Here is a 13,376-nt window from a genome sequence, read left to right as displayed (position 1 = left end):
GGTGACACTTAAACTAGGTCCTGAATGATAAGGAGACATTATTTATAGACCTGTTGGCAAAGGAATTCAGGTAGAGGGAACAACTTGACATATTTCTGGAAGAGAGGAAATTGTGTCTGAAACAGAATGAGAAGATTAGAATGATGTATAATTAGGTTGGAGAAGCAATTGAGTGCTAGATCATATGAGGATTTCAAATAAGAAATTTGAATTTTAGTTAATAGAGTAATGGAAATCAATGGATTTTATACAGTGGGAAGTCATCTGCTTTTTAGATTGAATGGAGGAGGAGCAAGCAAAGGAACTAGAAAGCAGCACCTAGTTGGATGTGAGGATGATTAAAGAGGGTAGTTTAAGGGAAGGCAGTGTCAAGCATGAAGGGGTGCTCAATTAGGTGGGAAATCAAAATATCAGAGTAGATGCAATGAGTATCAACAAATGGTTACTAGATTTGGGGACTGGAAATGTTGCTGGTGACCTTTAAAAAGACGTTTCAATATGATGGTGGAAAAAGTGAGCAGTAGGGTAGGTGGAATATTTTTCAGTGCAGAGTAAAACATAATAGGACGATGAAAGATTGAATCATGAAGGTGGTTTTATTTGTATGATAATAGAAAATGTCAATAAGGAATGAGAGATTGAAAATACTAGAAGTGCAAATAAATTTAAGAGACAAAGCCTTGAAAAGTTCAGAACATCGAGAATAACAAGCAGAACATTCTACAGTACACATACTATTATCTGAATACATGGCTTCTCTGCATATGGTCCAGTTCAATTAATGATGGAAACTTGTAAATTTTATTGAACTCTGTAGCAGAAAATTACTTGGAATGGTTCTAGTGTGGTAAAACAATGCATTTTCCGAGAACTGGCAGAAATAAATTGCACTTATTTGGGAGGGAATGTTTCCTACAAACAGATTAGATTACTAGTTTCCTTTAAAAATGTCTTTCAGGTGCTTCAAGAAGATCTTGAACAGGAACAAGTGAGAGTTAATTCTCTTACTCACATGGTGGTAGTAGTTGATGAATCTAGTGGAGAGCATGCGACTGCTGCTTTGGAAGAACAACTTAAGGTCAGATTACTTTTTTCTTTAATAAATATGTCTTTCAAAATGATTAAAGTTATAAATTACATTCTAATTTTCTAAATGTTGTTCCAATGTAATATACTAAAATAAATTAAAATTACTTTGCATTTATGAATATTCTCCTTTCATCAAGTTTATATCACTCACTAACCTAATTTCCTGGCCTTTGTATGAATACAAAAATGTAAATCTGTTTTTCTTTTAAATCGTGGTTGAATTCCATGAACTAGAAAACTAATCTGATTAATTATGTTTATGTCCTTTTTAAACCCGCCTTCTGCCAGATAACAAAAATGAAAACCACAAGAGTCACATGTCATTCAATAATGAGAAATTAAATTCCTTTGGTGTATTTAGTTCTGTAAACCTTAAGTTTCAGTCTTGATGAGAGCATGGTAGGATGTTCAAGTCATGAAATTCGGGTTGGAGTGGATACTTAGCCATTCAAGTCTTCGTTTAACCTAAGTTAAAGTAATTTTTTTTTTAGAAAAAAAGATAAAATGAATATTGTAATATTTTATCTTCCAAATGGGGAACAACAAAGTATTACTGTAGAAAAAATCCAACAAGATGTTTGAGCATACACATATATAAAAATCAATGTTAAAAACAATTTATATATTATATATAGTCATTCAGAACTACATATGGTTTATATATGTATACATACACACATACGTTTGTTTTTGAGACATTCATTGTATTCACCAAATACTTGTCTTTTCTTTGTAACAGTTAAGGACAGATGTGTCTAAGAATGTAATCAATGCGGGCTTAAATGGCTTTATCAGCACAAAGCAATTCCAAACATAGTTTCTTCTATCTAACTTATAAAAAAAACTCTTATCTCCCTTTATTTTTGTGTTAAGTGTATTTCGTTATGCTGGTAAAATGACATTTCATTTCTTCAGGTTACTGCTTTAGGCTACCAATATCCAGCAATGCTCCTCTCACTCTCTGTCATAGAATAAGAAAGGGGCAACTCTTGAACTAGCAAGTTGGACATGGCTACAGTAGGGCAGTTAATAGATACTGAAGACTCATGTTTATTCTCTTCATTTCAATGAAATTGTAGAAATCTAAAAAAGGGTTGTTACTGTAGATACCATAATAGATTGTTGAATATATGATCATTGACATTATATGCACACATACTCATGACCTGTGAAAGTGCTGTCTTTTAAGGAATTCTGTAATTTGGATATAAAATAAACTAAAAAAATTGGCTAAAATCTAATACTCAATGTTTCCCAGAAAAGATGAAATAAGGTTGGGAAATAGTAGTTGGAGGGGATGGTAATTGTTTAAAAAACACACAAAAACTTTACAGAAATTTTTCTAAGCCGGAAAATAGTTCTAATTAACAACTAAGAAACAGCTTCTTTAGGGGCCAGCATACTGATATAGCCACTTACAATATTGGAATCCTGTATTAAACTGTCCAAGTACGAGCTGCTCTGCTTCTAATCTGATTTCTTGCTTGTGAGCCCAGGAAAGCAGTTGGCAGTGGCCCAAGTGCTTGGGCCCCTGTCATCCACAGGGGAGACTTGGATGGAGTTTCTGGCTCCTGGCTTCAGCCTGACCTTTCCCTGGCTATTGTGATCAAATGAAGAGTGAACTGGTAGATGGAAGATAAATCTCTCCCTCTCCATCTCTCTAGTACTCTGCCTTTTAAATAAATAAATATTTTTAAAACTGCTTTAGCATTAACTAAGAACAACTAGCTTTACAACATAATTATTACAATGTGATATTTGTGGGACTAAGGCAACTTTTAAATAGTACATGGAAGTCATAGGTGATGATGAGGTTAGATCTTAAGTAGGATAAACAGGGAATGATGGACATAAGCTTTTTATTGTTATTATCCTACTTTATTTTTTATCCTTATGTTTACCTTTGTTTGTTCCCAAGATATCTAATGTGGATTTATTGGTTATACCTTATTCACATGAATGTCCAAGTTTGTCCTTCATTATGCCCCACTTAATATTTCCCAAATTCTCTTTTCCTCTTCAATCCCTTCCCCATTTGATGACTTCTTATAGTATCTACATAGATCTGTACTGTCAGTGACATGTTGATACTTTAGATGAGTGTTAGAAGAATTAAGAGGAAATAAATGCTCCTGTACAACTTTTCATTCTTCCCATTCCACCAGTTTCCTCAGTCCCAAAAGAAACCATGCTTGAATCCAATGCCTTTTTAAACTATTGGATGAGATTACCCTGGAATTCTCTGGTCTTGACTTTGAAATGAGGGTGTTTATTTTGAGATTCTTTTAAAATGATACACTATTGTCTTTCCCAGTTTAATTTTTTAAAGGAAGATGTATAGAAGATAGTAGAGAAGGAAGATGAGAAAAAAATAATATTTTTTGTAAAATACAGATAAATAGATTACTGGAGCCCCTTTAAACAGTCAAATATATACCCTGGACATATAGTAGGAATTCCACGTTTCCTTCTAACTATGGCCCAGAGGGATTACGGTAGAACGAATTGGAAGAATCTTATGAAAGACAGATCAGTGTATCTTATACAAGAACAAAAAATGTTAGGAACCTAAAAAATGTCCTTGAGCTTTTTTTAGAGCAAGACCTGATTTTCCAGACTTAATTCCCCAAAACATGTAGTGTTGAATGCTCATTCCACACTTCCTCTCTCCTCCGTGCCCTTCCTGTGTCACCATAATGGTTTTTTTTGTTTTGTTTTGTTTTTTTTGTTTGTTTGTTTGTTTGTTTGTTTTTTTGACAGGCAGAGTGGACAGTGAGAGAGAGAGAGACAGAGAGAAAGGTCTTCCTTTTGCCGTTGGTTCACCCTCCAATGGCTGCTGCGGCCGGCGCATCGCGCTGATCCTAAGCCAGGAGCCAGGAGCTTTTCCTGGTCTCCCATGTGGGTGCAGGGCCCAAGGATTTGGGCCATCTTCCACTGCACTCCCGGGCCACAGCAGAGAGCTGGCCTGGAAGAGGGGCAACCGGGACAGAATCCAGCGCCCCAACCGGGACTACAACCTGGTGTGCCGGCGCCGCAAGGCAGAGGATTAGCCTATTGAGCCGCAGCGCTGGCCTCACCATAATGTTTTAATGCAGGTTGCTGCACTTCTGTGAATGCTATCCAGAGTTTGAAAAAGGACACCTAGTTGTCATTAGTACATAGGTGTTGATGGGGGAGCATCACCAGGAAGTAAAGCCACACATTCAGTACAATAAGGGAGAAATTTATTCTTATTCTGATGTAGACCCTTAATAATTGTTCTTGTACAATCTGTACATGAGCTGACTTAGTTCTCTGAACTCTCTTATTGTGGCACTATGTTAGAATTTCTTTAAAGGACTTTTAGAAGTACTCTTTTTAAAAGTTTTGAAAAAAAAAAAAAACAAAGATAGGTCAGAGCATATGCTTAGGGATTCTGAAAGATGGCACAGCTGATGAAAGATAATATTCTGAAAAGTACAGTCTGTTGTAAATTAATTTGATTCTCTGACTGAGGTTCTGCTTGTCCCCCAGCAATGTCGCCACAGATCACAGCCCTGTTTCTAACTTTACGGGTTTCATAGATAACAATACCCAAAGATCTGGTATGTGAGCAGTGATGCCAATTAACTAATTTTATTGAGAAATTTCTTGGCTAAATAACTAAGATTGGTAATTTATAGAGTCCTCTATCCTGGAGGACATTACAATATCTCTATTTAAGCATTATACATTCTGGGATTTTTTTTTTCACTTTTCTTCTGACAAATACTTGTTATTCTTTTTACTACATCTTAAAGGTTATGCTGGATGGCAGGCAAGACAGTAGAGAATTTGTTACTACCTTTCCTGGGTGGAATACAAAACTGGGAAGCTGGTTGTCTCTCTAGCAACTTTGGAACAATGGTAGTCACTTCCCAGGCTCCCTCTTTGGAATCTAAGCCTAACTGCTTGTATTTGTGATAACAGTGTTAGAAAAAAAGGAAGAAGGTCGCTTGCAGGATCTGAGGAAATACATAATAATAAAATGAAAAATAGCTAAAAATTAAGAACGACCATAACTTATTTCTGAAGGAAAGGAGTAAAGTTTTATGGCAAAAAATTACTGTGACTTAAATTGCAATTTTTAGGCATGGAATGATTCCTGAGGAAAGTGATGTTTATGCCAGTATCTAAAAAATGTGTTGAAGAAAACCGTAAAGTATATGTACAGGGGACATTGGTACAGGAGAGTAATTTCTAGGAAGTAGAAGCAGTAAATAAAATGAGTACAGTATTTTCAAAAAAAAATAAAACTGAAAGCCAAATGGAGTACAACATTACAGTTCAAAAGAGTGTCGTTTGACAATTAGGAAGGAGCTGAACCTAGGACTTACAATTAGCATGTGATCCTAAACTTGACCATAATTCACTCTGTTCATTAACATAGTAAGCATAGCTTCCTGCCAGTATTACAACTAGGACTGCAGTGTTGGAAAGGGCAGGGACAAAAACAGTCACAGCACCTGCACTTGACAAGCACTAGAGAAATACAATTCAGTGTGAAGTAACGGCCGTGATAAGTTCAATGTGACAAAAATATATACATTGTCTTTCTGCACCTGGCTTATTTCAGTTAATAGAATGCCTTCTAAGCTTGTCCACATTGTCACTAATAACAGGATTTCCTAATATTTATGGCTAAATAAGATTTAAGTGTGTGTATGTTGATCGTACTTATGTAGAATGAAAGTTAATTGATGATATAGAAGTTTAGAGTAAAACAGCAGTTACCAGCAGCTGGAGTGAGGAGATGGAAGAGAAAATGGAAGAGGTTGTCCAGTGGATACAATGTTAAAAGAAGTAACAAGCTCTGGTATTCTTTTGCACAGCAGGGTAACTACAGTTAACAATGCATTAGATATTTCAAAATAGATAGAATATAGGATTTTGAATGTTCTCACCTCAGGTAAATTAAAATGTTTAAGGTAAAAGGTGTGCTAACTACCTTGATTTGAGCATCACCAATATATGCATGAATCAAAACATCATATTTTATTTACTCCATAAATATGCACAATTGTTATGTGTCCATCAAAGATAAAAATTAAACAAAAATATGAAATATATTCTAGAATATCAGAAAAGGCCATCATACATATACACTTTAAGTGAGATGCAAAGAGTTAGTAGAAATTAATCAGTCAATACTAGAGAGAAGTAAAATATTCTGAATGGGACAGTATTTCTTCATTCATTCAGCAAATACGTATGGAGCACCTACGAGGTGCCACATCAAAGTCTAGGCTTTAAGGTTAACTTATGGACAAAATATAAATAGTACCTCTATAGAGCTTTGATTTCAAACAAGCATAATAATAAGCAAGTGTTATACACTAAATGTTGCTAAAAGACAAAATTACAACAGATCTAGTCTTGCGGCACTTAGTTGGATTTATTTGTGATTCTAGAACTAGGCAGAAGTCTGGACCAAAAAATTTTCAAAATGTTATTCCTCTTTACTCCAGTGAAGTCAAATTTTAATTATTACCAGGGGAAAGAAAGCCCAAAAAAAAATAGAATTGAGCTACAGAGACAGAGTCATTGGTTAAAGCTGGCATCTATCTGCCTTGAATATGGTTTGAACAGTTGGACACTTGTGATTGGCTGAGGTTCAGCAACTTGATGTAAGAGCAGATTACAGCTACTTATATATGGAGAAACATTTAAGCCAAATTTAAAATAAGTATAGAGACAGCTTCACACCAAAGTTAACTCAAGTTAACTAAGCTGTAAAGAAAAAAAAAGGCCTGGTAGGAAGCAATTTTACATGGTATGGTCCGGAGAGGCTTTGCTGAGAAGGTGGCATTTGTGCAAAATCTAAAACAAAGTACAGGAGTTACCTTGTATGTGTACAGATCCGGTTAGTACTTTAGTATTTCAAAAACTGCAGAACATACAGGAAGCCTATTGTTGAAGAGAAGTAGCAGTTTCCAATAAAGCACCTGAAACATGGTTAAACCCATAGCTTAGAGAAGGTGCTCTCAGGGAAAAAAATCTTCCAGAGAAAAGGCAAACAGTTAAACTCTGTTTTCAGTGTCTCCTTCTATATGAGTTAAAGCTTGATACTTCAGCTAGAAGTGTTAATGGTTTCTAAGGCCATAGACCCAAGAGAGTATCTAAAATATAAATGTCATTTGAATTAATTTGTTCATTGATTTTAACCTTGATGTTACTGTCTACCCTTTTTAGAGGATTGAAGGTATAACAAAAGAATAGAAGAAAAATTTTGAAGAAAGAAAGTCTGGTGAACACAATTTTAGAGAAGATTTTTAAACATAAGACAATGTACACCGGTATAGTTTCTCTAATGAAATTAGTAAATATGTTTACAGAATAAAGGAGTAGTTTGTGAAGAAAAGAAAGGTCTTCTAAGAAACATTCACTAAAACAGATAGGAAAACCAACTTTATATGAAAGGATATTAAATAATTTTTAGAAACACTATGTAGTGTTATGGAGACATTATTTGGTAGATTTATTACATTGGCTGATCCTTTGTAGTAGAATGAATACAAAGTATTTTGTTCTCCCTCAAGTGCTTTGAAAAGCCTTCTTGATATGTTTATGGGTAACGTGAGTCTCCTACGTGGGTTGCTGAGGAATGTACGATGCTTTGATATATCCCATCTCGATATTTGACATATATTACATAACTGGACTGTATATGATTGTACTCCTTTGTTTTCTGACATTTCTCCAGCATCGAGAATTTTAGGGAAATACTGCCATTAAAGGATTTAGCTAGATTGTATGTAAGGTTTGCTGTAATAGGAGTTGCTCGTAGAAGATTTTTGCTCACAATGCCACAGGTTTATAGCAATGTCTTGTGGGATTAGAATATCATATCTTTGTGTTTTAAATCAAAAAAGGCAGGTTTAGTTTGTGTGTGTATATGTGTTTAGAAGCAGTATTATCTCAAACTCTTTAAATCAGATCATTTTGTAATAAGAATGCCTAACTTTCATAGTTGTGAAAGTAAATATGAGAATATAAATGTATATAAATACATCCAAATGTGAATGCATATGAATATATGTATATTCAAATTTAAATGCATTATGTTTGTGTATGTATGCATATACATATATACACACACACACACACACACACCACACATATATGTATGTGAGAGAGAGCAAGAGTGAGTGTGAGCACACTTTCTTTGACCAACTTGACATTCAACAAGCAGGATGATATAGATTCTTAGTAAATGAATGTAATCCTTGGCAGTGATATAGTGTCTAGGTTACAATAACATTTTTAAAAATATTTATTTATTTGAAAGAGAATGGGAGAAACAAATCGTCCATTGCTGGTTTACTCTCAAGATGTTTGCAATGGCCAGGGCTGAGCCAAGCTGAAGCCAAGGCTTCTTCCAGGTCTTTCAGGGTTAGCAGGGACCCAAGTGCTTGGACCATCTTCTGTAGCTTTTCCCAAGCCTTCATCGGGGAGCTGGATCAGAAGCACAGCATCAGACATGAACCATTACCCATACATGATGCTGGCTTTGCAGGTGGAAGCTTTATCTGCTACATCACACACGCTGACCCACAATAGCTTTTTTTTTTTTAAAAAAAGTTTTATTGATTTAAAATACAGAATAATGGTGAGAGAGAAGGAAAGAGAGAAAGAGATTTTTCCATCTGCTGATTCATTCCCCAAATAGCTGCAATGATCAGGACTGTGCCAGCTTGAATTCAGGAGCTTGGAACTCCATCTGGGTCTCCCATGTGTGTGGCAGGGGTGAAAGTACTAGGGATATCTTCTGCTGCCTTCCCGGGCACATTAGCAGGAAGCTGGATTGAAAGCAGAGCAATTAGAACTCCAACCATTGCTCAGATATGAGATGCCATCACAGGCAGCAGCTTAACCTGCTGCACTACAATGCCAGACCCTACAAGAACTAATAATTATGATCTGTACTGATTTCAATACGCTACATGTTTAGGTCTCGGATTGGCCTAAATTTATTTTAACTGGATTTTCTTGAATGGTGGCATCCTCTGAAAATTGTGAACAGAGATTAAAACATTTTAAGAAAATCTGAAGCAGAAAATAGTGACACATGAGCAGTTTTGTCATGTTGTAAAAGGAAGCAGATTTCTCTGTTACTTCAGGAAGTTGTGCAATATTAAAAAATAAAGTTGGATGTTGTGCAGGTTCTAGTCCCAGATGTTCCATTTTGAGTCCAGCTTCCATCTAATGCATCCAGAGAGGCAGCAGATAATGCCTCAGGTGCCTGGACTTCTGTCTCTAAGGTGAGAGGCCTGGATGGAGCTCCATGCTTCTGGCTATTGGCCAGCCAAGCCCTGGCTATGTGGGCATTTAGGGGAGTGAAGCAATGGATGGGAAATATCCCTGCCCATTCTCTGTCCTTCTCTTTTGCATATGTACACTTCAAAGTTCAAAAAGCACATCAGACTCAACAAGGTCACTTACTGTGTCCTTCTCTCTCAATCCGCTTTATTGGATTTCTCTCTCTCCTTTTTAGTTTTTGATACTGCACTGTCATTTACTCTGACATCCATATCAGAATCCTGGAAACTTTGCCGACTCAGACTTGTCCTTTCCCTTATGAGCCCTCTGCATGTAATGTCATATTTTCTATCTGCCGGTCATATTCATTATTCCATCTTTGTTCCTGTAACCACGTTTCAAGGTAAAATTTGTAGCATAAGTCTTGGGAGCCCTTACCTCTGTTCTTACTCCTTCTATCCAGTCTCCACGTTGAAATCAGTGTGGGCTCTCAGCAGCGTATTTATTCTCGTTTGCTTAAGATCCTGAATCACTTTCTATGTTCTACAGATTCTGATAATTTTGGCCTATAAGATTAAATCTGAACCCTACCTGTCTCTCCAGACTAGTCTCATATTAGCCCAACCTGCATTCTATTCATGAAACAGCTTCTGCTATGTCACCATATTTTGTATATACTATACTATTCTTGATGTCTACTTTGAAAGTTCTACAAAATATAAAAACTCAGTTCAAGTTCTCATCAAAGTTGTCCATTCCACTTAGGGATGGCCACACCATGCCTTCTCCCAGCTCTGTGTTAATTATACTTCAATTGTAATACTAATCATGCATTTTTTGAAGTTTTTATTTATGTGGTTTCCTATTTTACTAGAATCTACATCCCATTATACCTCTATCATAAACATTCTCAAATGTCTTGTCAGATATAAGTGATTAGTTTTGCTTTTTGAATGGCTAAATCTGAGAACATGGTTTGATATAGCTCCAAGAAGAAAATTTTGATTATCAAAGAGGGAGCTGTTAAGAACTAGGCAAAGAATCCCAATAGACACATCTCAAAAATACAAATGGCAAACAAAATATATGAAAAAATGCTTTGGAGCACTGGCCATCAGGAACATGCACGTCAAAACCACAATGAAATGTTGCCTCACCACTTTCAGAATGTCTGTTATCTAACAAAAGACAGCAACAAATGCTGGCAAGGATGGCCTAAAGGAGGGACACTTTTTATTTTTATTATTTTTAAATTTTATTTGTTATACCAGTTTCATGTATTTTATATATACAGATTTAGGAACATAGTGATACTTCTCACCCTACCCTCCTTCCCACCCACACTCCAACCCTACTTCCTCCTCTCTTCTCTATTCCCATTCTTATTTTTTAAAAAAGATTTATTTATTTATTTGGAAGAGTTACACATAGAGAGAAGGAGAGGCAGAGGCAAAGAGAGAGAGAGGTCTTCCATCCACTGGTTCACTCCCCAATTGGCCGCAATGGCCGGAGCTGCACCAATCCAAACCAGGAGCCAGGAGCCGCTTCTTCCAGGTCTCCTAAATGGGCACAGGAGCCCAAGGACTTGGGACATCTTTCACTGCTTTTCCAGGCCATAGCAGAGAGCCAGATCAGAAGTGGAGTAGCCGGGATATGAACTAGTACCCATATGGAATGCCGGCACTGCAGGCAGTGGCCTCACCCATTATGCCACAGCACTGCCCCCATTCTTAATTTTTACAAAGATTTATTTTCAGTTTACTTAATACTCATAAGGTTAGCCCTGCACTAAGTTCAATAAATAGCATGGTGAAAAATATGCACTGTTTCTCAACAGATAAGACAAGGGCTGTAAACAATCAAGGAATCTCAAAATGTCAATTTCACTCCAATATATAACATTTTGGGTATTCTGCTTGTTACCTCAGATCATGGGAAACATGATTTTTGTCTTTCTGGGACTGGCTTATTTCACTAAGTGTAATGGTTTACAGTTGCATCCATTTTGTTGCAAAATACAGGAATTTTTGTTTTGTTTTGTTTTGTAGCTGAGGAGTACTCCAGGACGTATACATATCATTATTTCTTTTACTAGTCATCAATTGATAGACATTTCTGTTAATTCTATATCTTAGCTATTTTGAGTTGAGATGCAATGAACATGAGGGTACAGATAACACTTTCATATGCTTATTTCTTTTTTAAAATATTTATTTATTTGAAAGAGTTACACAGAGAAGGAAAGATAGAGAAAGAGAAAGAGAGAGGTCTTCGATATGCTGGTTCACTCTCCAGTTGGCTGCAAAGGCTGGAGCTGTGCCGATCTGAAGCCAGGACCCAGGAGCTTCTTCCAGGTCTCCCTTGCGGATGCAGGGGCCCAAGGGCTTGGGCCATCTTCTTCTGCTTTTCCAGGCCATAGCAGAGAGCTGGATTTGAAGTGGAGCAGCAGGGTCTCGAACTGGCACCCATATAGAATGCTGGCACTGCAGGCAGAGGCTTTACCTGCTATGCCACAGCGCTGGACTCATATGCTGATTTCTTTTGGTTTGGGTAAATTCCCAGGAGTGGGATGGCTGGATCATATGTTAGGTCTATATCTAGATACCTGAGGTATCTCCATACTGTCTTCCACAGTGGATTAGGGTACCGTTTTATCCACATCTTCACCAGAATTTGTTGTTTGTTGATTTGTGTATGAGAGTGTTCTAACTGGGGTCATGTAAGACCTCATTGTGATTTTGATTTGTATTTCCCTGATGGGTAGTGAACCTGAGCATTTTTTAAGTGTCTTTTGGCCATTTGAATTTCCTCTCTTGCACAATGACTATTCCAGTACTTTGCCCATTTCTTTTCTGGACTTTGGACTCTTATACACTGTTAGTGGGAATGTAAATTACTATATACACTGTGGAAAATGGTGTGGAGATTTCTTTTAAAACACCATAAATGGAACTGTCATATGATCTAGCAATCCCACCCTTGGGTATAAACACAAAAGACATGAAATCATTGTATAAGAGATGCCTGCACCGTCACATTTATAGCAGCACTGTTTACAATAGCAAAATATATAATTAAGAAAGGTGTTCATCCTCAGATGAATAGATAAAATGTATATGTATACATTATGGGATACTATTCATACATTAAATAGGATGAAGTCCTGTCATTTGCCAGCTAAATGGATGGAACTGGAGGACATCAGGTTGACTGAAATAAGCCAAACACAGAAAGACAAATGCCATATGTTCTCCCTTATGTATGGTTGCTTAAAAAACCCTCAATCTGAACACATAATGTTGATCACTAGAAGCTGAGAAAAGGGGTAAGGAGAAAAGGCATTTGCATAGAAAAATAAGAGAAACAGGGTGTGGTTCATTAATGGTGACAAAGAAACTAACATGAAACAAGGGAAATAGGTTAAGGGGACTTGAGAACAATTTATATACTTCCTCATAGATGTAAATTACTGAACAAAAATTACTCTGAAATAACATGTTAAGAAAACATAAGAAAAAATCAAGTAGAAGAAGTAAAATAAACTACAAAAAGGGAAGCAAATCAGAATGAGATAGGAGGAATAAGTCCCTAGTTTGACACACTAGGGGGTAGGTGACTATAGTTCACAGTAAGGACTGTATATTTTCTAATGAAATAGAAGGGAAGTGCTCCAGGTTGCAATCATATAGTAATGCTGATCTTCTCTGTTTAGATCAGTATACATTGTATACATGTGTTGCAGTATCAGACTGTATTCCATAAGCACATATAGTTAATCAAAAAATTATTAATCCTTCTAAAAGCAAATAAAACAAAAAAATAGAAACTCTGGAAACAAATTTTTCCCTGCTGTATCCCTTATTTACAATATAGCTTTAGACAAATATCTTAACCAGTCTTGACGTTAATTACCTCATAATTACTATGAAGATTGTAATAGAACCAATGTTATAGCTGGAAACAGTAAAAATGCTGAGAAGGTAAATCACTTAGAAGCATGCTTGCAAGTA

The 13,376-nt window shown here is 36.4% G+C and overlaps 1 protein-coding gene across 15 annotated transcripts in view; it reads left to right on the top strand.

The window, feature by feature from the left end:
• Window positions 1-13,376, top strand: part of DMD (dystrophin) — a 2,248,405-nt gene that overhangs the window by 740,040 nt on the left and 1,494,989 nt on the right. For all 15 annotated transcript variants that reach the window (XM_070067426.1, XM_051827673.2, XM_051827679.2 and 12 more), the window contains one exon: window positions 959-1,078. In XM_070067426.1, coding sequence (XP_069923527.1) covers window positions 959-1,078 — 120 coding nt within the window. The remainder of the gene's footprint in view (window positions 1-958; window positions 1,079-13,376) is intronic.

The sequence above is a fragment of the Oryctolagus cuniculus genome, chromosome X (assembly GCF_964237555.1).
Source record: "Oryctolagus cuniculus chromosome X, mOryCun1.1, whole genome shotgun sequence".
NCBI lineage: Eukaryota > Metazoa > Chordata > Mammalia > Lagomorpha > Leporidae > Oryctolagus > Oryctolagus cuniculus.
The sequence above is the reverse complement of the archived record's forward strand: the minus strand, read 5'-3'. Positions and strand labels throughout refer to the sequence as shown.